Source organism: Cariama cristata, unplaced genomic scaffold, assembly GCF_000690535.1.
Source record: "Cariama cristata isolate BGI_N322 unplaced genomic scaffold, ASM69053v1 scaffold4567, whole genome shotgun sequence".
Taxonomy (NCBI): domain Eukaryota; kingdom Metazoa; phylum Chordata; class Aves; order Cariamiformes; family Cariamidae; genus Cariama; species Cariama cristata.
The window spans coordinates 1-24,988 of record NW_009625915.1 but is presented as its reverse complement, the minus strand read 5'-3'; the positions used below and the strand labels follow the sequence as shown (position 1 = coordinate 24,988).

Here is a 24,988-nt window from a genome sequence, read left to right as displayed (position 1 = left end):
GCTGCCGGATAACCTGTTGAGGTAACTCGCAAAGCCCTCAACGACAAAAGCATCCCTCCTGCCGTGGCTGCCGCTTCCCAGTGACCTGCAAGGGGACTGCACCTCTTACGAGAGCCTCTCTCATTAGGGTTTTCCATCCTTCCTCCTCCTCCTTCTTGGTGACTGAGGCTTTGCAGCTCAGGTCTTGGTATCCGTCCCTTCCCAACACTTGCCATCAGGTATTTCCACCGCGTTTGCTCCTGAGGGCTGCGTGCCAGGATGTTTTAAGACTGGGAAACGAGTAGTAGTGATTTGCCAGACTGAATTTGCCCTGCGCCCCTCTGCATTTTAGAAGAATAGTGTAAAAATTTCAAAATCCTGTTCTTATATTCTCTTTGCCATTCTAAATATGTCAAGTTAAGTTTATCTCGGTGCCAGTACCAACTGTAAGCAGAGTTAAATTAGCCCTCCTGTTGGCTCTGCTTGGTTTTCACTTTTCAACAAGCCTTAGTAAAATAAATCATGTCCCACTTGTCTTTAAATTTCATTATCATGACGTAACTTAATTTGCTATAAATTATTTCTACCTGAGCTTCTTCAGCTGTGAACTTGCAGCCTCCAGTGTCTTGCTCATTGGATCATTGCCCAGCTAATCAAGATTTTTTTTTTTTTCTTCACAACTCCTGCTTTTTGTATCGGCTCGCTCCGCCAAAGTCAACTTGGCTGTATAACCTCCATGGGGACACACAAAGAGCTGATGTATTCTTGTCTTTAAAAGAAGGGTTTTATTGAACGGAGTTTCGGTCTCTTCCTGTCGCGCACTAGTGCAGCTAATAAAGACCTCTTTTCCCTTAGAATAAATGTGACCTCAACGGCTTGTTCTCATCTTGGAGGCAGCCATTGCAACACTTTCTTTTGGCTCTTCCTTTCTTTTCTTTTCTCCCTGGGAAGAGTGACTGATTGACTGGAAAATCTCTGCTCTCTCGGTGTTGAGCAGCTGTGCCTTGTTTTTGTTTTTTAGCACCGCTAGATTTCATGTCTGATAAAGGCTGGTGGTTATTTCCACTGAGAAATGCCAATCCATTCTTTTTTTTCTTTAGAGCTGTTCTTTCTGTTTAGCAATTGTTGATAAAAACCCTTTTGTTTCAGCCCCTTGAACATCAAAGGCTCGCCTCTCACCAAGCTGCTGAGTTGCAACCAGGCTAAATATTTTTGCTGAGTAAGGGTCAGAGAACCCTTAAAGGATTTGAGCCTCCTACGTGAAGTTGTAGTAACAACTTGCTATGATCACATGTCCTCAGAAGAGAAACTTATACAGCGAGCTTTTTATGACTTTGGAAAAATACTGCGTAGTTTTTAAAAAAAAAATACCTGATTTTCTGGGAAGCCTTGGGGATGCTCCAGAGCAGTCATTTCAACCTGCTGATTGTTGCTTAGGTGGAACACGTGTAATTTGCAAAGCACTTTAATGGCAGCTGAGGGCCTGATGTAACTCAGCAGCACATTGAAAAATAGCCAGTTTTTCTAACTCTCCTGTGGAGACAAGTGGTAATGAGTAGTCTAACATTATCTTTCAATGTAGCCTTTCTTTTGAAAACAGACGCTCTTGCTTGAGGTCTAGATCCCGGTGGAGCAGTCTGCTAGAGTAGTTGAACTGTTATGGTGGATGTTGACGGAATTAAGTTTTCTGGGTGCATTCAGACTTGGCTGAAGGCATCCTGTTACCTCCCGGTACGGGATGCTGCAAGAACAGCGACTACGAAAGGTACTGCCTTGGGCACGCAGCAGTCTCCTCAGTTCTGACATGCTTCGGTCTGACCTAAATTATTGGGCTCAATATGAGGTTTACTGGTAAAACGACACGTCATGTGGTAGGCGGGGGGTCAGATTAGATGATCTAATGGCTCCATCTGGCCTTAAACTCTTAATTAGGGAAATGCTGCCAGCACAAGATGGCACTGAAGCTTTCCGCTGCTAGATTTCACTTGCTTGGGAGATCCTCAGCTGAGGCAGAGCTGCAGAGGTTGTACTTGGGCTCGTCTTTTCCTTGGCCTCTTAATGCTGGTAGCAGCCAGGAGAGCTAAAACCGAGTCCTGGTGGGAACCTGCTAATCTTGCTTTTATGGAAGTACAAAAACCCTATGTCTAACTATTCCAGACTGTCAGACGTTCAGCTTTTAGAGCTATAATGATATCCAAATATAGGAATAAAATCTATTAATAGCCCGGTACTATGGCATTCATTGAAAGAAAAAAGATAAGTTTCTCTGGCAAACTGATGGAAAAGAAATTACAGTTATTTGAAGCTGCTCCTGGATTAAAATATTAAAAATGGGGATGTGGTTTTAGTGGTGGGTGGTTTGATACGATAGAGGTTTATGATACCTGTGCTTGACAGCTTTAGTGCAGAAATGGAAAGTATAGAGGTCTGTGGTGTGGCCGATGTGCTCTTTGCTCACTCAGCTATGCAAGTGGCAGTGTGAAGGTTTAATAACGGCTGATACAGCAAAACCAGCATCCCTGCTCAACCAGTTTCTTTGGCAAGCCCAAATGGCTTGTCGTTAACTCAGTGCGTCACTTGATTCCAGAAGGTCACTTGAATGTCTTCTTGAAATTGCTTAATTGCTTATTAATCTCATAACTATTCCATACTTGCTCTGTATTTCGCTGTTTTCTGAAATGCAGTGATATGTCACAATTTTAATTTCTTTAATAGAAGATTGTGGTTTTGTGGTGTTGAGCATTCACTTTTAAGTTTAGAGCTTTTAACTGGGAATTTCAAACTTCATTGCTTTCCTTTATATACAAATGTTACACGTTTTGTTTTTCTTGCATTTTACTAAATCAGATGCTCTACTTCTGCGTGCCTCTTAAAGGTCCTGCTATGGTACATCTAGCATATGTCAGAGAACAAGGAGCTGAATTAATAACTGCTGAGGTACTCTATTCTAAAGTGCTGTCCCCTATTGCTAATTTAGCTTGTGGTCGTCCCCCCCCTTTTCATACAGAGTAACTTCTCTGGAAGTATGTTCTTTTTCTTTGCAGTCTCATCTTGTGGATGTTAATCAGATTGTTTGATTTTAATAGTAGCTTCTACTGCCCTGGCTTCTCTCCTTGCAGATTCCTTGTGCCGTCGGTTGTTGCTCTGTGTGTATGTCCCTGGGCAGTTGTGCATGGAGAGGAACAGCCTGGGTTCCCTGGGGTTTAACACAACAGGGTAATGTAGAGTACGTGAAAATGGATGCAGCACCGCCTCTGCTCACATCTGTATTTCCCTTTGGGGCGTCTAACCGAAGAGATGGTCCCATCTGCAGTGTCACGTCGCGGTCCCTGGGAACCTGCTGTGTGGCAGAGGGTCACCTGGAAGAAGCAACTTCCAGTCATGCTCTGCTTCATTCTCCTCCTCCCTTCCCGGCCTTACTTAGGCATCTGTAACACGTCTTATTTCTTCTAGGACTCCCGGTGCCCGGGTATCTGCTGCCAGCAGCTGTCTTGCTGGCTGCTTCGTGCAACTGTTGTCGACTTTATAAAGCCGCTAGCATGTTCCTTGCTGAATGGTCCCTTCAGGTTTGCATGCTTATTTCTGCCTTGCTGACTTTATTATCAGCTCAGCTTCCCCAGCCTAATTACAACTTCTCTCTTCCCACTGCCTACTAAGTTGCAGGAACGTTTGGATGAACCTCAAATGAGCCTGAAGATAGCAGTATGCAGAACCAAATAAGCGCCCTTAAAAGTGGAAGAAAGGTCTCTAGATGGTCTGAATCTTGCTTAGCTTTGCAAGGTTGTACCTTAAAGGCCTATTAGTTTCTGATAACACAGTTTTTGTTACCGGGGAGGAGGGGTTAGGTTTACACTTTGCAAAATAAGAATGAGATTTTCAGTTGGATGAGGACACCATCTGCAGTCACCAGATGCAGTTATCAAGATTAAATTGCAAGACTTGTCACTGATTATGCTGGTAATCACTGAGGTGATCAGTGTAATTATCTTGAGATCAAGAAGACATTTTCTCTGATACGGTACTGCAGAATTAAGTTGAAGGAGCATCCATCATTAGCTACTGGGTAGAGTCCGGGTACGGCTCCCACTAACCACTTGTCTTTTTCACTTTGGCCACATTATTTTGTAATATGGGAGAAAAATACATCAGCAAATATTGTGAAATCAACCTTTTATGTTGAAAACATTTTCCATTGGATTCTATCAGATTTATTGAAAACCTACTGCATTGCCTGATTGTGAAAGGCTCCTAGGCATTCAGTTCATAACCAGACTTTAGAACAGACTTTAGTCTGGGTCTCTTTACCCAAGGAAGACAACGTATTTCCACTTCAGGTTATTTCAAGCTTTCAGAGTGTATTTTTTTTCTAGTATAGATCATATGGAGGATTGGCTCAGCTGCTGCTAGAAATGGTTTTCTTGCCAAACAGAATGGTTGTTGATGTTGCCTCAGAAAATGTGACTGAGACGCGGTAGAATATAATCCTAAACTCTAAAAATGTTTTTGACTCTAATGCAGACTAATAGTCTAGAAACAAATGATATGGCTTTGGAGGACTCTTTACAGACAGTCATTTGACTGTGTTGGAGCATTTCCCTTTCACGACTGTAATGTGGTTCTTCTTGTTCATATATAGTGGTAAAAAATTCATTTTGCAGATATGTGTGCTGAGCAGTAACTGGCCTATCTTGAGCCTTCGTTCATTCTTCTGTAGATTGTCAAGCCAATTTCTTGCAAATATAGTGATAAATGATGTTCAAGAGATGATGGTATTTATCTTACATGTTACGCCTTTCATTTTTAACTTACTTCATGTTACCGCTACATATGCACCGTAAGTGTGCGTAATGTTTTGTTTCCTTTTTCAAATGGCATAGATACACATACAAAATGTTGTTTGTATTTCCCAGAAGGCTATATTGCTCAGGGAAGGGAGAGGAGCCTTTTGGAGTCGTTAACTCATCCGAAGATGATGCAGGAGATAACTGGGAAAAGTAGGCAGCACTGAACATCTTCTAAAAAGCAAGTGATTCAGTCTTTGTTAGGGCTTGAAAGAAAGAGGTCTAAGAGCATCCCTGACAGCTGTTTCTTTAATTTCCATCAAGCCTATCAAATTTCATTCGAAGAAATGTGTTACCACAGAAGACTTCCAAGAACAGAGCATCGTAGGAAAGATAGGAGATAATTGGTAATATTTTTCTGTCGTTGATCTATTACATTTGCTAAGCTTTACACAATTATTTATCAGCTGAGAGTTATAAAATAATTCCTGACTTGACATGAAAAGGGAGAAAAGTCAAATACATTCTTTAACATGAACCCAACCCATCAGTCTTAAAGTGATGATTCATTTGCCCACACAGTATAATTAAGTAAGCTGTTAATCTGTAAGAAGGAGTGATCTCACAATCAGAAAGTAATTATAGCTTACAATGTTCATTTGGCTCTCCTCAACCATTTTCTTACCCCGTGACTGTTACGAGAGGGTATTCGTAGCTTAGGATCTGTAAACTTTTACCTACGCAGTTTGCTTCTGCAGCTGGAAGTGGTTTGCCATGAGCAGTTGTTCAAAAGATGTCTGTACTGGAAGTTTTTTGGGAATAAAATGTCGACTGGTGTTCTGAGTGCTGTCTTAGGGGAGAATATTACAGTTTGAGTACATTTGGTCTTTCATTAGATAATGAATCCATTATCTAATTGGAGTTCAGGCGTACAGTGATTAATCAAGACATTTGAATTATTCATTGATCTTTTGCACCCCTTTTTTCCCCACCTCATTTGCTGTTTGCTTCTATTAATTTCTCTTCTTACTGCTTTAGCATTTCATCTTGCCACGTTCTGAAATCCTGAGGATCTTCCACTGCCAGAGACTTTTGTCTGGGAATTTAAAACACCTGGCATCTTGCAAGCAGCTCTTGTCATCTCTCTGGTTTGGTGCTTCATAGCATTTTATCTGCCTACCTTCAAGGTAGCTGTGCTGTAAAGCAGCCAGGCAGCCACACTGCGTTTGAGGAGTGCCAGGGAAAGATGCGTGAAAGACAGAGGTTGTCCTGAGACTTGAGGCCAGATTCTTGTTTCATCTGCTAAATTGAATTTCCGTGATGGTGTCCCAGAGCCACAGAGAGGGTCGAGTTGCCCGACTCGGGGTGTGCCTGTGCAGCTAGTGAGATTGCCTTTAGCTGTGCCGTGCCATGATGACTTCCCCGCTGATAGTACACAGGCAGCCTTGTTTTAAAGGGTTGTGTTGTTTGTCTGGAGGAATTCGCTTGGTACCCATGAAATTTGTTGCTCTGTAGTGCACAGACAGCACAGAGATCAGAAGCGGCTGCTGTGTTCTCCTTCGGATCCTGCTGCTCCCACTCAGCTCCAGCTCACAGGTATCCTCACTTTCCAGCTCAGTACCCACTCACTCAGTCACGTTGCCGTGGTGTAGTTTTATCATATGTTCATAGGGAAGTGAACAAAAAACCTTTTTTTAAATAATTACAGTTATTTTGGTACTGCCACTTTTGAGCCATCATCTAAATCCTGGAACAGATTGAGAGTAAGATGTAGAAGAAGGAGGTTCAGCATTTTTACGTCCATCTTCTTGTGTTTTTAAACAGTTGTGGTCAGATTCAGCCCACAGGTGTTGGAGGAGCCAGGCAGGATTTCATGGAGGTTTTTCCCCGGCGTGCACAGACTCTGTTGGCCTTGAGAGGCTCAGCTGCTCTCAAACGCGGCACACAGATGCACAGGACAACCCAATGTGGAAGGTCTGTACTAACCAGTAGTATAAGATTGATTAAAGATAGGATGTATAGAAATAGTTCTTCCCATGGCTATCTTCTCTGTTTTGGTTCTTCGTAAATATGCCATCTGCAGTTCGGGAGTAGTGGTGGCAAATCTTTTTCTTCAATTCGGGTAAAATTGCCCTGTCCTCTGTCCTTTAGCAAACTGGGCTTTTCAGGTGGGCTAATCACCTGTGAATTTTAGCCTTTAGTCTCCAGCTTATGGCTGCCTTGTCAATACTAATTATAAGGTAATATTTTTAGAGATTAACTAATACATGGCATTTTGTGACAATGTCAAAAAAAAAAAAGGAATGCAAAGACATAAAATATAACTCTTTATGGATGTGGAGAGCAAGGTAGGTCTGTGTGTGTGCCGTAACAAACAGACTGGCATTACAGGAAGAAGAGATCAAGGAAAACAATCCATTAAAAATAGAAGTATTTTCATTTTCAGTGAGTAATTTGCTAAACCTGATTTAAAAAAAAGTATTCAATATGGCAAAGTTAATCCTTATTTTAATAAAGAATAGGAGACTACATTTATCAGTGAGCATCTTTTCTATATACCGACATAGTCAATGTCTTTAAAGAGGAGGAAAAAAAAAGTTATAATAATGTCAGGTCTTTCAAAACTATAAAACATCTCAGTAATTTTCTGGAAGTCAGATACAACAATGATCTTTTTAGTGTTCGCTTTTAATGGATTTTTAGTTATAAAATTGTAATATTTATTCAAAGTGCAAGCTTGCTGTAAAGGATGTCTAAAAAAAGAATCCCATAGGAGTTTTTATTTCCTGGGCTTTTCTAATTCTGTATCAAAATTCCGATATTGGCACAGAAGAAGGTTGTTACTCTGAAGGGTAGGAGTTTACTTAGACGGGTCTTGAAAAGTCGTGCTGTTTTTTTAGGAGGCTTATTTAGAGCCGAGAATTTCATTTGAAGGTGTGTGGCGGTGTGCTACCCTCTGCGTGTTGTTTCCCATAACGGTGCCCAAGCGATAACCACCAGTGGTGGTCGTAATGGGTGCCTCTGGTCGTGGTGGCTGGATCTGGCTCAAAGTGGAGTCGGAGGGGACAGATAACAACTCAATAGCCAAGGGCTAATTTGAGCAATGAGCCAACCTCACCACAGTGCTGGTCAAGGCCTGACTCAAGCCAAGTTTGGAAGAAACTCACATCTGTAGTTGCTATGCAAATATGACTATGAGTCAATCACCTTACTCCGTAACTAGTGGACAGCCCAGGGCTCGTTGAGCTCTCCTGCATGGCAGTGGGCTGCACGCCAGGATCTCCTCTTGAGTAGGGACAACTCTCAGGGTTACTCCTTGAGGTTGAGAGAATCCTGATCGTGCCAGATACTTGGTAAGTGAATTGGGAATAAGAGCGCTGAAACATTGAAATCTTAGCTAAGTGATATAAAGGATTGATTGTGCACATATAATCCTTTAGACATAAACCGTTGACCAAGTCTGGGACTAAGTCTGGATCCAGCCACACCTAAACTCCCCTCTGAGAAGGAGTTTAAAACGCAAGGGGGTTCTTTCTGAACCTCATGACCTCGTGACTGAATGGGAGGGTCTCCTGGCTGTTTTGTCTGACCCAGTCCTCTATACAGGAAATACTCAAGTGTACCTTGCCGTTGAATCTTGTTAAACCACTGTCGCGTTTACTGTCAAACTTTGCTAAATTGCTGGTTTATATCAATGAACATGTTGCTGCTTTCCTCTTACAAGTGAAGTGCGTCACTCCATCTGCAACGAGGCAGTAGAGCTGCACACACAAATACGAACAGTTTATAGATTCATATATATATATATGAATCTATATATGAGGACGAGGAGGCACCTTGACATGTACACTGCATCTCCGACAGGGAGGGCCAGCAATTGTTCACAGGGATGCCTTTGGTATTAACTGTGGAAAAACAGTGATGTTTGTGGTAGACTCTCTGATCCCAGAGATCTGCTTTGGGATCTGTTTTCAAATGAGGTGCTGTGAGTACTGAGTACTCCAGGTACTGTGCCTAAAGCTAGTAGCAAGGTCATTTCAGTTTTCCAGCTGTACATCATCAGAAGCATGGTATGGCTGGGCAAGTGAATTGTGCACCAGACCCTACGATCCACATTCTTGGGAAACTGGGTTGTACATAATTTTTGCCAATTTTTCTGGTGGTTGAAAAGTGACAGACCAGACAGATTGCACGCAACCATGACGCAGCCAAGAGGCCACCCCCTGTGGTTGATCTGTTGGCTTCCTGCTTTTGCCTCTTCCTGTTCTTCCTTACTCATTTGAGCACATAAGCTACAGTAACAAGAAATTCCTCTCTAATCATGGGACCTTCAGTAACCACAAATACGAACTATGCGTGCAGATGCTGAGCATCTCTAGTTATCTGTGACCCCTTTGACATTGCTGGAGTAACGGATCCAGTCTTTTTCATCAGAGGATCCAGCTTTGAAGACAAGATGAGACGTTATTCTAGTACCTTAATAGTGATAGGGAAAATGGCATTGCTGTCACTGAATTTCCTTCACAGCGATGTGTGTGCGCCATGCAGCTCTCTTTGTATGCAACAAGAGGATGCTGCAGTTGCTCAAATACCAGTGAAGACATAATTTAGCTTATGAAATCTGCACAGATGATCATGCATGAGATGGAAGTATCACTTAGTGTATGAGATGAGCAGTGAAAACCCTTTGTAGCCAGACTTTCTAACCCTAGAAGCCATGCAAAAATCTGTAGGTTGCTGACAGCTTAACTCTCACTTTCATACCGTGCCCCTAGTCTTGCCTCCACAAACTTGCCTTGCTCCTGCCCTCTCACTGCTTCCCCCACTATCCCAGTGCTACTGCAGTTGCCCTTAGCATCACTCATGCTTTCGGGACACCAGTGCTTCTTCATCTTCATCACCTTGCATACTGCTGCCTTTTGGTTTTTTGCAACTCATTGGCCTGGAGAAAAAGTCTTACAAGGAGCGGCTGAGGGAGATGGGGTTGTTTAGTCTGGAGAAGAGGAGGCTGAGGGGAGACCTGATCGCCCTCTAGAACAACCTGAAAGGAGGTTGTAGCCAGGTGGGGGTTGGTCTCTTCTCCCCAGTAACTAGCGATAGGACAAGAGGAAATGGTCTCAAGTTGCGCCAGGGGAGGTTCAGGCTGGACATTAGGAAGAACTTCTTCACTGTTAGAGTCGTTAAGCATTGGAACGGGCTCCCCAGGGAGGTGGTGGGGTCACCATCCCTGGAGGTGTTCAAAAAACGTTTAGATGTGGCGCTTCAAGACATGGTTTAGTGGGTTTAGCGGGCATGGTGGCATCAGGTATATGGTTGGACTTGATGATCTTTGAGGTCTCTTCCAACCATAACAATTCTATGATTTTCTACCATGGCTTTGTGGTCCCATGCAATCTCTGAACCTAACCAGGGGGATAAAAACTTCTTGTACAGCTGGGATGGTGCTCTGCCCGTTGAGAGTACTGCACTCTGCAGTTCTTGGGCTTGGACTCCAAGGAGGCAGATGTGTCTAAGTGACCTGGTCAGTTATCTGTCAAATAGCTGTGGTCAGCCCGTCAGCCCATGGAGTGGGAAGAGGGAAAAGAGAGGGAATACTGCATAGTGGGTGGGGACAGGAACACGATGGGAAGAAGCATGCCTCCCAGTGGACCCTGTGCTCAAAAGGAGACCATGCTTCAGCTGCAGCTTGATGCCATAGCACCTTCAGTCGTTTTTTCTCGGCATCCCGTGACATCACATCCCAAAGAAAGAGCGTCTTCCAAAATACCTGCAATATTTATCGAATTGTTATTACTAGAAGACTGCATTCTACACAGTGCCTGTGCTGGTTGGCTTAGGGAACAAGAATGGTTTTTTTTAGGATGATGTCTTTCTCCATTTTCTCCTTTCTGTTTGGAAACATAACAGCAAAAATTAAAAATCCTCCCTGTCTTCTGTCACTGAAGAGTCCTTACAGCCTGTGATCCAGTAAAGGCCAGTGTGGTACTGACTGCAGAGAGCTGCTGCTGACTCTTCCCATCAGTGTTTGACCACAAGCAAGACGAGTGATGATGCTGCGTGTGAGTCTGGGGGTCTTGCATTTGCATGGACCTGTGTGATCCTGTTCTACGGACTCCGTTTGTGACCCTCATTTCTGTCATTTAGGGCAGGAATCATTCCATAAAGACATTTACGTTAAATACATTGGGTCATGGTTTTGTCTTTATCATGTGAGGTCTTGCTTGATGAATAACCATCAGGAAAAGGGTGGTGTTCTTGATCTCTCTTCAACAGAAGTGTTTGGGAATTCACCCGAAAATATCTGAGAATTCAGGCAAAATTCCAAATAAAAGTGTTGTGATATTGGAATGACTTGAACAAAGGTATTTGGCTGTCACAGGTAATTTTTGTAGTGCTAGAAAGTAATCTTTGACGTGCCCTTCTGAAATCTAGATACACAACGTATGGGGAAGGCATCTGATGAACAAGGAAGGAGTAAATCCCTCTCTCCCATCTGGAAGATACAAATTTCCAGGCAGAGTGTCATCAACAAGTGGCTCTGCTGACTTCAGTCTTGGTGGAGATGGAAGCTGATCCTGATGGTTGAGGGGGTTTCCCGTGTGTGTGTGTTTAAAACACTATAGGCAGAATACCTCTTAAGGCTGATTTTAGTCTTGGCTTTTGAGCCCTCTGGGAGCAGTGGCTGCCCTTCAAGTGCAAGGGACTGGTAGCGGCTCCACTCTCACTTCTGATGGGAGCAGAGGCTATGTGGAGGGCCAGTGAGTAACTACTCACATGTATCTGGGCACTTGGGTAATGACTGAGGAGCTGCCATGTGGACTCTCAAAGTCTCTACACCATAGTAAAAACCACTTTTACCTCCCCTTGCCCTTCCCCTTCTCTTTTGTTAAGTCAGACATCTTTATATATGATTGATTCTTTTTTTTAACGCATCCTTTGTTGTCTTGGTATTATCCTAAACAACAAAAAGTCTGAGTCTGTGTCATTTTTATGCTGTTCTGTGTGATGGTTATAGGATTCCTTATCCTCCTATATCTTGCTCTGAAGACACAACATTATAAATTAATATTACAATTAGTCTTGCCATGGACTTTCTACGTGACTTGGCTAAGTCTGCAGGCTGTTTTTTCCAGGTGTGTAGTTGGAGGCACTAATGCTTCTTTACATCACTCATTTCTTGTGGGGAGGAGTTATTAATCAAATACCTAATTTAGTAGTGTTGCGTTCAGGTCCTAAGATACAGCCTCTGCACCTTGCTTGCCAGAAAGGCAAACATCTGCAAGTACCTGCCACCTGAAGCTTAGTGGAAATCTCACTGTGCATTAAAAGCAAATATGCTTTCCTTGAGGATTTCAGGGTTTGTACCTTTTCCTATGCTGCTGGATGTTTGTACTGACTGAATGGTCTTGGGGGAGCACGAGAAGAGGAAAACTTGAAAACCAGTCCAAATTGCAAGACTATAAAGAGTTCTTTGGTGCGATCTTCCCTCTGTAGTTCTATTGCCCTGCGATATTTGACTTGTATGTTAGGTTTTCTGTGTTTGTACTTGTACTTTACAAATGCACACAAAAAGCCTTTTTATACCATGCTGTAAGCTGTGCTTGTAGTATTGGTGTCATTTCCCTGTGCCTTCATTTACTTTTTAATTTATTTTTTTTCCTTATGTGCAGATTTCTAATTCACTCATGTATTTATTTTAATTCTGTGTCTTCCACCTCTTTCTCTGTAGTCTTTAGTGGTTTTGTCTGGTATATATCTCTTTTCTTTATTCTGACTTTGTTACCTCCTCCTTTATTTATTGTGTTCCAAGCAGAGAAAATTAGATGCTCAAGAAGCCAAAAATTTTCCTTTTGGCATTACAAGTGTGCAGATCCTACTTCTCTTTTCTCTTGTTGCGGTCACTAGGATGCCTGTGAGTCAAGAAAGTCCCTGCTGTAAGTTTGTCGGTGAAACCCAAACCTCAGATGTCCCTTGGATCAGGTATTCTGATTATGGAGGTGAACAAAGCTCTGTTTCCCCTGACTGATGCTCAGTCCCCTTGGGTTGCTTCCAGTTAATTTACTGAGAATTTGCTGAGCTTTATTCTTGCTCAGCTAAGTTTTGTTGACTAGGTTGTTAATTATGGGTTTAAGCTTGTATTTGCTCTTTCTAACGATTTAAAACATCAGGACTTCTTCTGCCTCTTTATCCATTTACTTAGTTACCTCTTTTGAAGGAGGCATTGCTTCATTAAACACTTTCCTGCTTAGTCTGTAATCATTCTACTTCTTCCACTCTAAACAGATTAATCCATTAAAAAAAAAAAGAGGTTCATTTGTCTTCAGTGGGATGAAGATGTTCCACGTTGTCTTTGGTGCTTGGGGCCTCTTTGACACCTGATCTTCGGTGGTGTAGCTGTGCTGTGGAGGACTCGGCAGCATCCATGGTGTAATTCCAGTTTGGCAGGGGTTTTTTAGCAAATATGATACTTAATTGTCACACTCTGGTGAGAACAGTGTGATTTTTATGCTTCTTCAAAATTAAGCATCTGAGACTACTTCAGGTCTTTGCTCTCTCACCCCAGTCCATTCCTGCGGTAGGACTCCAGTATCGTTGGTGGGAAGCCACTGTATAGGGGTGGTAGGTGATGAGATGGTGTCATTTCGTGGTGGTGAGCTGGACCACTCATCTGCTCTTTCGGTGCAGCACAACAGTGAGACACATAAACATGAAGGGAAAAGATCGGTGGCTGTTTCTCCAGGCAATGAGCCTTCTTGCCGCAGCACCCAGGGCTGCCGGAGGGAGGAGCAGATTGCCGGCTCCGTGCTGCCAGGGGAGCAGTTGCCAGCTCCAGCTTGGCCTCCGAATGGGCTGCACGTTTTAGCAAGTACTTAGCACTTTTGGGCAGGCTGGGAAAAAACAACTTCTGGAGCTCGTCTCCTTCCATAGCAGATTTCTATCTGATCTGAAGACCAGGCACTACGGTGGCCAACGAGCCACAGGGAGAAATGGCAAGGATGCACCCAGTGCAATGGGCTTCTTTCACGTAAACCCTGTTTCTTCCACAGAGGTCCTGCAGGTCTCCGTTGATTGTGGAGGTGCTACCTCACCGCTCTGTCCTCAAAGGGAGCTTTTTGTGCTCTGCTTACTTCCCTTCTTAATGGTTTCATGTTTCCAGGGTTGACTTCACAATTTCTCATTGCTAACAATTTCCTTTTTCTTTAATTTTAGAGTAGAAGGGCAATCTCTCCCTTGACCAATAAAGAAGTTGAAGAGTGGTGGTGATACACTGTCTTTGCAGTAGTTGCAGAGAGTGTGTTGAGCTTTTGCCATTCCTGAAGCATAGCAATGGAGTAATCACACATAATGTATATGCCATTAAGGTGGATTTGGGTTGGGTTTTGGTTTTTTGTTTTTTTTTCTCTGGGGTTACTGGTATACTAAGCCTTGGCAAAAGGGTTAAATGAAACTTGAGCTATGGGTTTGCATTTCATGGTACATCTGATCCACGTTACTGTGATGCACCAGAAACTGCAGTTAGTATGTGAGTTCTGCAGGCAGAAATGACTGCAATGCAATTTCTTCTTTTTCCTGTAAAATCACACATACCCTCCCTGCAGGGATTTCGTTGAGTGGACTACAGTGTGGGTTTGGGGGGAAAAAAAAAAATATTCATTTATATGTAAATACAACCTGAAGGCTGCAAATATCCAAGCTGCTACAAAGGCAGGGGCCATGTACGTGAAAACAAATGGACCTGTTGTGGTTAGAAATTCATGGCTTACCATAATAAGGGAAAAAATAAATGAGGTTGTCTTTGAAACCTTATAGGTCAGCATTTCGGACTTCTATATTTGTGCTCCAATTAAAGGAGAAAATGGAAAAGCTTCTGGATATTTACTATTCTTAAGCCAACTTGAGAGGCGAGAAGCAGAAACAATATTTTTCATATGTTCTATTAGCAAATTACTTGCCATGAATAAGATTTTTTTTGTTTGGCTTGTCCATACTTTTGCATGAGTTCTATTTGGTTTCAAGGTGGGGTGTGTGAGTTTTTGGCAATTGTTACTTTTCTTTCTTTATGTTAAATTAAAAGCATTTTTTCAAGAAAACTGGAAGTAGAAATTATTTCTGTGGGTCTCACAAAATGCTGGGAGGTACAGGAAATCCAGCGTTCAAAAGCAGAAGAAAAGGAAGGGGAGACAGACAAGGAGATGGTGGATGTTTGTGATGTCTTGCTGCAGCATTTGGTTTACTTAATTTTTGTTTCTTGATACAGCAAAAATATTTCCTTGCTGAAGTATTTTTAATTTGGACTTAAAATAGCATAAATTATTTTGAGATAAGTTCACATTAACCACCACAAGTTCCTCACTTACTGTCAGTCTTGCTGGAGATCTAACTCTTAGCTCCTATTAATACATCTTCTACTTTAGCAATGGTAAATGTAATTTAGTTTTATGGCTGTTTCAGAAAAGTCGGTGATAAAAACAAACCAGTGCCTCCTCTAATAAGTATGAAAGCCCAAACCTGTGCAATTTGTAATAAGTGTAGTCTATCCTCTTAAAAATGTCCTGGGGATTTATGTACTAAACTCGGATTAATGCTAATAGGAGTTACCTAAATAAATCCTCTGGTGCACTGATAGGATAATAGATCATTGATTTAGTCTTGTGTTTCACTTTGACCTCATTTTATTTCTGTTTTTTTAATGAAAACAAAATTGGAGTTTATGGTATAAGGAACTTTTTTTGCCTCCTTCTCTGTAGGTGTGCTTCTAAGAAGAGCATCGACCATGGGGAAACCCTCGTGTTAGTCGGTTTTTACTAATCCCACCAGAGAAAATGAAGCCACGTTTCAGCTTTGCCGGGCCTTTTCCCACCACTGTTGGCTGAATGAGAAATGGTCGCGTGATTATGCTGACACCCCAGCATGCATTTGGTAGACCTGTGGTTAACTCGTTCCCTCTCCATGTGTCTGCTCTTACAAAGTTTTGTCCTCATGATACTGTGCTTTCATTCTGCCAGTATGTGCCCGAAAGGCTGCCTCTGTTCTCACTCCGGAGGTCTGAACGTCAGCTGTAGCAATGCGAACCTCAAAGAAATACCCAGAGATCTTCCTCCAGAAACAGTCTTACTTTATCTGGACTCCAATCAGATAACGTCTATCCCCAATGAAATTTTTAAGGACTTGCACCAACTGAGAGTCCTCAATTTATCAAAAAACGGGATTGAGTTTATAGACGAACATGCCTTTAAAGGAGTGGCAGAAACCTTGCAGACTCTGGATTTGTCCGACAACCGGATTCAAAGCGTGCACAAAAACGCTTTCAACAACTTAAAGGCCAGAGCCAGAATTGCAAACAATCCCTGGCACTGTGACTGCACGTTGCAGCAGGTGTTGAGGAGCATGGCCTCCAACCACGAGACGGCTAACAACGTCATCTGCAAGACTTCCGTGCTGGATGAACACGCGGGAAGACCCTTCCTCAACGCTGCCAACGATGCTGACCTCTGCAACCTTCCTAAAAAGACGACTGATTACGCCATGCTGGTCACCATGTTTGGCTGGTTCACCATGGTGATCTCATACGTGGTTTATTACGTCCGGCAAAATCAGGAGGATGCAAGGAGGCACCTTGAGTACTTGAAATCCCTGCCAAGCAGGCAAAAGAAACCGGATGAAGCCGATGACATTAGCACTGTGGTATAGTATTCTGAATACAATGACTGCCTTTGAGATGGAAACTAGGTTTGGATGACGCTAAAACCAGAGGTTTACTTCTAACGTTCATCGTAAACATTAAGACTTTTGGGTTTTTTTTCTCCTGTTTAACTGAATTACGCCACTGTTGAGCTTTCAAAGAGAAAGTTTTGTCTGGGTGGTATACTTTAATTATTTCTCTGGTGGTATCCTAAAGCAAGTGAATTAATATGTAAACATTAGTTTAGACCCATTCCACTATTTAATAATGAAATTTATTTTTTTAATTTAAAAACCAAATAAAAGCTTAAATTTGAACCATGTAAAACAGAGTAACTTATTGATCAGAAACCCATCCAGTGCCAGAGCACCCTTGGTTTGACGAGTGCTCGCGAGGTAGAAGAGAGGAACGATAACGAAGCGGGCTGTGAGAGCTCCGGGAGCGGAGGGTCCCCAAAGGGCACTTCTCTCCCTGGGTGCAAGGTGAACAGTAGCCCATTTTGGGGGCTGCTCGCCGTGACGGGAGAGGGCCACAGTGTGGGGAGGGCAGAGTGCCCTGACTCTGGGTGTAAGGGACTGATGCTTGGGTAAGACCCCATAAGCATTTCAGCAGCACCAGGGAGGAGCCAACACGAAGGAGCTGCATTGCTGGACATTGAAGAAAGGTAAGTGGGGAAATACGGTGGGTTTTTTGTCTTGCACCCACGTACTGCCTGCCATGAACTTCAGACGGGTGTCCCCAGCACTGGGGAGGGCAACAGGAAGGCAGGAACAAAGTTATTACACTGTTCAAACTAGAGTACCACTAGTGATGAATAATAATAAAAAAAAGTTAAATAAAGTTAATCTTTTTAATCTGTATATTCATTCGGAACTAAAAGTGGCTTTATTTTTTAGGGTGCAGTCTTTTTAAAAGAGCTGAACGAAATAAGTGAATATATAGGCTGGGTGTATTCTGTTGTGCATTAGAAAATATTTTTGTATGATTTTATGGATAAATGCCTAGGAAAATTTAAAGCCCATGCCGTTAAACTCAGCCTTGGATATAAAATGGGTATTTTAAAGCTCTACTGTCTTTAAAGACATGATGGTTTTCTTTTTTCATAGATAAAATTTTCAAAGGGAACAAATGCACAAGAATGTATTCCTCTTGTCCTTTATTGCCATAATAAAATGATACTTGTCTCTGAGTCCCTATAGACCCCGTCTAACTGACATTGGAATATGGATTGCAGAAGGGTGGATTAAAAACATGTCTAAAATGCTGCTTTGCAAAAACAAGCGTTAAAGGACAGCCTTAAAAAATTCAAGAGCCGTATCTCCCATTAGATTATCCGTTACTTCTGTTACAATTACACTCTTCTATTTTGGAGGGCACAAGCTTCGTTTACCTTATTTCTTTCAGAACGTTGTTAAAAGACTATCTAAAATGTGTTTCAAAGCAGGTGAGAGAACAGGAAAAACAAGAATTTTGATTATTTTTTTTTTGATATGCATGGAGTCAACTTTTTATGTCATCTTTGTGGCCTGAGTCCTGCCTGAGTAGCTGTTCTTGTGACCAACTTAGCTGTTTGCATTGTTATATCTCAGTGAACAGTTTTTGGCATATTAAGAGAATGTTAATATTTGTAAAGAGCACGATCGGTCCAAAAAAGCTCTGCTCTCTAATATTTCTGCCTTCTCCCTTTCCCCACTGCCATTAAGTTAAAAATTTTATTTTCGAAGGAGGGGAGACTGTTGATTACAGGTCCTGCTTAGTTTGTATTTTCTACCTTCCTGTTTTCAAGCTCTACCTTGCTGAACTTTCCAGCATCACCGAAGTGCCGCTCCCAGCCTCCCGAGCTCTGCGTGGCCTCCTACAGAAGCTGAAAGCAGTAGGGCTTAAATACACGTGGGAATCCAAAGAGAGCAGAGCAAAGGTTATATTGTGCTGGCAATATAACAAACCCTGCTGAACGGGACCTGCAGTGCCGCTGTGTAGGAGGAGCCAAATTCATTCCTAATATGATTCTCCTCGTTTCTCTTAAAATCTCCTTCAGGGTAAAATTTGTCTTATTTCTATCGCTGTGTTCCCCAGGCGGTATTTCAGATCCCAGCTAGTGCGGTACTGTGGGAAAAAGCAGAGGAGACTAGCTAAAAGAAGGGACTGAGCTGGAGGTACTGACTTAATCTAGAATTCGGTGCTGTTTATTCACAACTAAATGCAGGAATTTCTCCACAAAATTTGAACAAAGACCAGCAACATTTACAAAAATCTGGACAGTCTTAAGACACTTAAAAACACTGGCAGGTTTTTAAAATTTGCTTTCAAGCAACGTTTTTTTAAAAGAAAAAAACCTCTCCCCAAAACTGACAAAGCTATAAATAATTTATCCTTTTTTTTTTTTTTTTTTCCATTTTTCCACTTTATTATTTGATCCGTAAGACTAGTCTGGAGCCGGTACAATTTCGCCCCAGCTGAGCTTCTGACTCCACGTGTTTAAATCCTGACCAAAGCCAATTTAAACCAAGTTAAGCAGTACTCTGTAGAAAGGCTCTAGAGGGATGGTTTCATACCAGTTCTCCAGGTCTGCTGGTTTCCTTTAATTGTTTCTCTATCAAACATCTCTCCTCACAAAACTTTTCCTTTCTTCTTTTAAAGGCAATACTGAAATCTCTGTTTAAAATCTGAGAATCAAGGTGTTGCTCTCACAACCAATAGATGCAAACTCATCAAGCTGAATTTAGCTGATGAGGGAAATGAATTAAATCACTGGTCCTCAGCTATGTGGACTTGAGAGTGCTAGTGTTCCTGTCAACTCAAATATTTGAGCTATATCTCTTTGTTTCATTGAAAAGAAACAGAAAAGAAAGAGAAAAGCCTTTAGCCTAAGGAGGTACTTGTTTTTCTCATGTTTCCTGCACACCTTTCTATCCAAAACTGCCTTCTGCAGAAAAGCCTACGCCTGCCCTTTGAAGTCAATGGCACAAACTTTTAGACTTTGCATAACACTTCAAGGAGTTCTTTTATTTACAAAACCAGTTTTGCTCAAAAATTAGTAAATTGGCGTATTTTTAGCTGTGATACCTTAGCGTATAAATACAGATGAGAGGAAATGGATGTTTCCATATTCACAGGAGGTAACATATGACAGAAAAGAAGGAAGGAAATGCATAACACAGTGATTCGTAATTACTTTTTAATTAAGATGCTTTGGGAAAAGTAGAGCTAAGGCTCAATAACTCAAATGTGATTGATTTCTCTACCCTGATTTTTTTAAAAAGCTTTCCAAGTTTTTGTTTCTAAGGGGTAAAGGATAACCATTAATTTTTTCTTAAAACTAATGCTGATTTTTCTCTGCTCATTTTCTGGTGTTGTGCTCTGTGGGTAAGATCTGTGATGGTGCATTTGGGCTGTGTGTATTTAGGCTCATACTTCATACATGTATTCTCAGTTTTGTACACAGTTAGGTACAGATATCTTCACCATTGATGTACACTATGTTTTTAAGTCTTCAGTAGCAAGACTTTGCAGCACAATTGCTGTAACTTTCAGGGGCTGAGGACGAACAGAAAATGTGGTGGTGCAGGTCCTGGTCTTCCCAGGGAGGAAAGAGGAGAAGACTGGTTCACCAAAGAGATGCCGTACAGAAAATCCACCGCAGTGTTTTTCAGTTTGAATGGGACAAATCGTAAGCGTTAGGAAGCAAGCAAAAAAAAAAAGGGAAGTTAAAAGGAGCAGCTGGAGGCTAAAATGCTTGAAACCTTGCATGGAGTCTTGCCGCATATTTAGATGTGCGGTGGGGTCTCAGAGTGTATCTGAATCAGTTTTAAAAAGGGTGTCCCTCTGCTCCCACACCTGGAAAAAAGCTAGTGTTGATAAACAAGAGTAAATGAGATTCTCAGGAGTTAAAAACATAGTCTTTAAATCGTAGGCCTGAAATCTGAAGAAGGAAAACAGAAAGAGGGTGTAAGTTCTGATGGGGTTAGACATAAAGCCATAGTATGGCCAAAACAAACAGGAACATTTTTTTCTAAGCAAATCAGGAAAGAGGAATCCCACCTTAGCAAGGGCCACCAGCTGATCTGATACCAAGGGAGCGCTGTGGATAGATTGGGCAAGTGTTCTGAAAGAAACTAGGCTGGCACGTGAGACGGGGAAAAAAAAATCATCCTAAACATTAGTTACGGGTTAAAGGATAAGAAACAAAAGGAAGAAGAAATTGTCTGTTTTCTTGAAGGAGGATGGTTACTGAAATTTCTGAGAAGGTATCCCAAAGATCTCAGAATGGGACCAGTGCTGTACAGGGCATTTCTGGGTGATGTGGAAAAGGGAGTTAGTAATGAGCTGATAGCATCTGGGGATGATAAACAGTTACTGAGGGCAGTCCAAGGTACAGCTAACTGTGAAGAAATACGGAAGCTTCTCACATTTCTAAGTTAGCAGATGATAAGATGAAAGTTGGATTTGGTGTGAATAATTGCAAAGTACTGCAGATGGCACATCCTTAGCTATGAACACAAGGATATTCTCTAAATTGGCTATAATCAAATGGAAAAAACATCTTGGAGGCACAGTGGGAAGCGATTCGATGACAAACACCAGAAATTATTAGGAGGGAAGTAGACAGTCAAACAGCATGGTGGAACAGCATGATAAACCACTGAATAAAATCTGTGATGAACCCACATCTGGAACATTGCATTCAGTTCAGGTTCTCCTCATCTCCAAAAAAGATGATCTGTAGTCTCCAAACTACTGAAGAAGTAGAGCGAGGCAGTAAGATAATCAAGGATATGAAATTGTTTCCGTAGGAGAAGATGTCAAACATCCCCAAGCATGGGGATGAGATGCCAGAAGAAGACATGGTAATAATTGGAGTTGTATAGAAAAGGTAACTTGAGAAGGACTGATTGACGTTTCTTGCAACAGAAAATAGAGCAGTTCTGATTAAACAATACTAAAATCAGGTGCTGGGGGGGGTGTTATTTATTTTTTGTTGGAGAGCATGCAGTTAAATGATAAAGTACAGGATACTGTAGGAAGAAAACACATGCTCAAAGGTAGGACTCCATAAATTCATGGAAGCCAAGGTTGCCAGAGGTTATTTAACACTGCTAACGCTGATGTAGATACAGTTCTCAAGAAGGAAAGCCCGTGCTCATCGCAGGAAGCAGAGATGGTTTCCCGAGGAAAGACTCGCAAGTCTGTCCTCTTACTCTCAGTGGTGCAGTTGCAGGTGTTTGTTGAAGAAGGGAAGGTGGGCTTGATTTTGTGGCACCGATGCTCTCATGCGTCCGGTGGGATGCAAACTGTGCAGCAGCGCTGCCCTCGCTATGGGGCAGGAGAGGGCATTTGCTGGGCGGACAAGGAGGTTTCACGTGCATGGCGTGGGAACGGAGCCTGGGACATGCAAAAACCGCATTTAACTGTTGGCATCTCCTCGCTGTGAATTGCAGTGCTAACTGCTGGGCAGGGTTTGGGCGCTCCGTGCCGAGTTGTGCCAAGAGTGTGTTATCTAAAGGAGTGACAGCTTTTTGTTGGGGACCTGCAGGAACGTTATTCAGAGATCTTCCCTGACACATTGAGGTGCTTTGATACTACTCTTGCAACTCACCTGGCGGCCCATCTAAAAAAGATGAGGATTTCCCTATACGTTCTTCATTAAAACAAGGCGAAAGCCTTGTTTTTCCACAAAATCCCTTCACTTTTGTCTGTTTCTTCAAGTGAAAATTGGTGTGATGACTTAGTGAAAGTATGAGTACTTCACAGTGCCACTTCTGACAGGGCAGTACCCTGACATATTTAGGTTTGATTTGCCCGGGTCAGTTCATTTGAGGAGTGAAACCAACCACCAAGCATTAAACACCGAGTAGACATGCCGTACCACGGCAGTATAGGCAGTAGGTGGTTTTTTGCATGCCGATACCTACATGAGTATGTGTGTGTGCAGGTCATCCACACCTCTCCAGATTCACTCACATTTCCCTGCGGTTAGTGGTGTGCGTGAGCGCGTCAGTTGTGCGCGCACACACACAACGTGCAGGCGGATAAATTGGGAACTCCTTTGGCTGCTTTCATTTCCCCTATTTAATCATGGAACAGGTTGCTTTGTTGCTTCGAAGCCATGATTCACGCTGCTTCCCAGCCAAGTACCCGTCCGTCCTCGGCCTTTCACAATGCACCCCCGGTCCCAGCACCAGCTGCACGCGACAGGAAAGAAAACGGAACGGCACTGGCACAGCTCGTCCTCTTTCTGAGCTCCACAGTCAAATCCGTCGGTTACCGTATACCGCTGGGACAGACCTTTGTGAACAACCTTTTGTTCCCCTTCTGGCTCACAGGAAAGCAATATGATTTTCCAGAAAGAAAAATGGTTGGGTGGATGATGTAATGCCTTTTAGCTCGTAAGAAACAGTCTTGGTTTTGGCAAAACCAGAGCGCGAATGTAGCTAGTGTCCCTGGATCTGTTCTCTCCTGCACGTGTTCACGAGTAGGTTCTTGGCACTACAGAGTGTTTGGCAGTGTTTTTCTCCTAGGAGATAGTTATGCCCCTTGGAGGAGATTTCTTGAGATGGTTGTGAGTCTGAATACAGCTGCTAAATCCAACAAAAGCGCCAGAATGAAAAATGAGATGGTTTTTAAGCTGTCCCTACTGCAGGGAAACTTGAGAAGCGGTTAAGTATTTGGGAATTCAAACATCTGTATTATTGTTAAGGCTGCTGCGAGGTTTCAAATGCGTGTTGTGAGCATCCTGGTTTGGTGGGGAAGTCTGCAAGTGGATTTCAAAAAGACACAACGATCTCCAAAGCCTGCTAGTGGCAGATTAAACTGGGCATAGAGGAGGAGAAAAAAACCAAAACCAAACCTCCATATGCTGAACAGTCTGTTTCGGTATCTTTACCCTTCACAATTATCAGTCTCTGTCTCATAATCAAAGAGTCTGCGGTCATTAGACCTTTTTCATAGCTCCATCTTAATTTGGAAAAAAACAGGTGTTTTTATACCCATCTGCCTTCACACTGGTAGTATGTGTCCTGACAGTACCAGTATTTAAAAGGCGATTGAAGTTTAATGTATTAGCGAAACCTTGTCTACACTGAGGTCTGTTTGTATGCCTGTCTGCATATCTGTGAAAAAATATTCAGGCATATATTATTAATTATACATTTTCCTTACATAGGTGCGGCTATGGGACCATGCTCTTTCTGATATGCTCTGAAAGTTTTTAGTGTAAAAAAGCAAGGAAAAAATTGGAAAGGAAAAACAGATGCCAGAACTTCCAAGTCCTCCTCATAAATCAAAGCTGGATAAAAAGGAGAAGAAAAAAAAAAAAGGCCCTAGCACAACCTATTCTTGTTTCTTCCTTTGAGGATTAGCTCTGTGCTCAACGCTGCATTTCATGGCTTGCTAATTTTTTATTTCTGTACCTAATCCAGAAGAGCAAAATCTCTTATACATGGAGTTCTTGGCCACAGAGAATACAGAGGCATATCAAGTTGGCTGAAAAAAAAAAACAACAAATCACGTGACTGCAACAAAGAAGTTCTCTAGACAATATTTCTATACGCTATTAATTAAATTTAGTAGGAAAGGAAAAGATTTGTTGTTGAATTAAGGCAGTGCTATAGAGGTTTCAGCTTCTCAAGTAGATGCTGGCTTTTATATTCTTAATGTGGCTGTACACGGGACAACCGACAGACCTTTTTACTATTTCAGAAGCTCGGGGTCTGGTTGCTCTTCGAGAACACAAAACCTCTTCTCTCTTCCTTGGTGCAGTCGCTAAGGACGAGGGCGTTGGGAACTGCCGTAGCCGGGAAATGCCACCCGGTTTGCTCAGAGTCCCACCTCAGCCGGGGCAGCCCCCTTGTTTTAGGCCAGGTGTGAAGGGAGAGAACCTCTCTTTGGGTGAAATCGGTGAACCCCCTTGCAGTGGCTCGGTTACCACGAGGAGCAGATACACCACAGCGCAGGGGCCCAGACAGCTCGACCTTTAAAACCTTAAGACTCTTTATTTTTTTTTTCTGATGGAGCGTCTCGACATGTTGATGAAGCCAAATTATCTGGGTAAGCTAATTTCACTACTTTTCTACAGAATGACACAAATTAGGTTTGGGGCATCAAACTCTCTGGTACCATAAACTGAAAACATCAGCACAGCCAGTTTGGTTTTTCAAGAAGGGGCTGTCTAACCACGTCGCAGCTGTGCTCAAAAAGTTAGAGTTTTTTCCCCTCTCTTTAGTCTTTTGTTGTTTACTGTTACCTTTGTGGCTGAATAACCTTCGTAGCTCTTCATATTAAATCTTCAGCAAGCTTGTTTTCACTTATCAAAAATTATTTCCTATTGGTATTAATGCTAGACCTCACTGGGAAATGTGTGCATGAGAGGGCACAGATTTGGTCTTTTCTCATGGTTTCTACAAGACTCATGAACTGATTAATGTATTAGGGGTTTTTTACAAAGAAAATGAGATATTGTATGTATACGTAAGCTTTTTTAAAAAAAATGGCTGATCAATAAATGAACAAAATTAAATTTTCTGTATTTTATTCTAAAGTTTTTTTT

At 42.3% G+C, this 24,988-nt stretch overlaps 1 protein-coding gene across 1 annotated transcript; it reads left to right on the top strand.

Moving 5' to 3' along the window:
* The first annotated feature begins 15,517 nt into the window (after positions 1–15,517).
* LRRC3B (leucine rich repeat containing 3B) lies at positions 15,518–16,770 on the top strand. The gene has a single exon (XM_009703786.1). The coding sequence runs from the start codon at positions 15,672–15,674 to the stop codon at positions 16,449–16,451; it is 780 nt and encodes a 259-aa protein (XP_009702088.1). The 5' UTR covers positions 15,518–15,671; the 3' UTR covers positions 16,452–16,770.
* Positions 16,771–24,988: the final 8,218 nt, after the last annotated feature.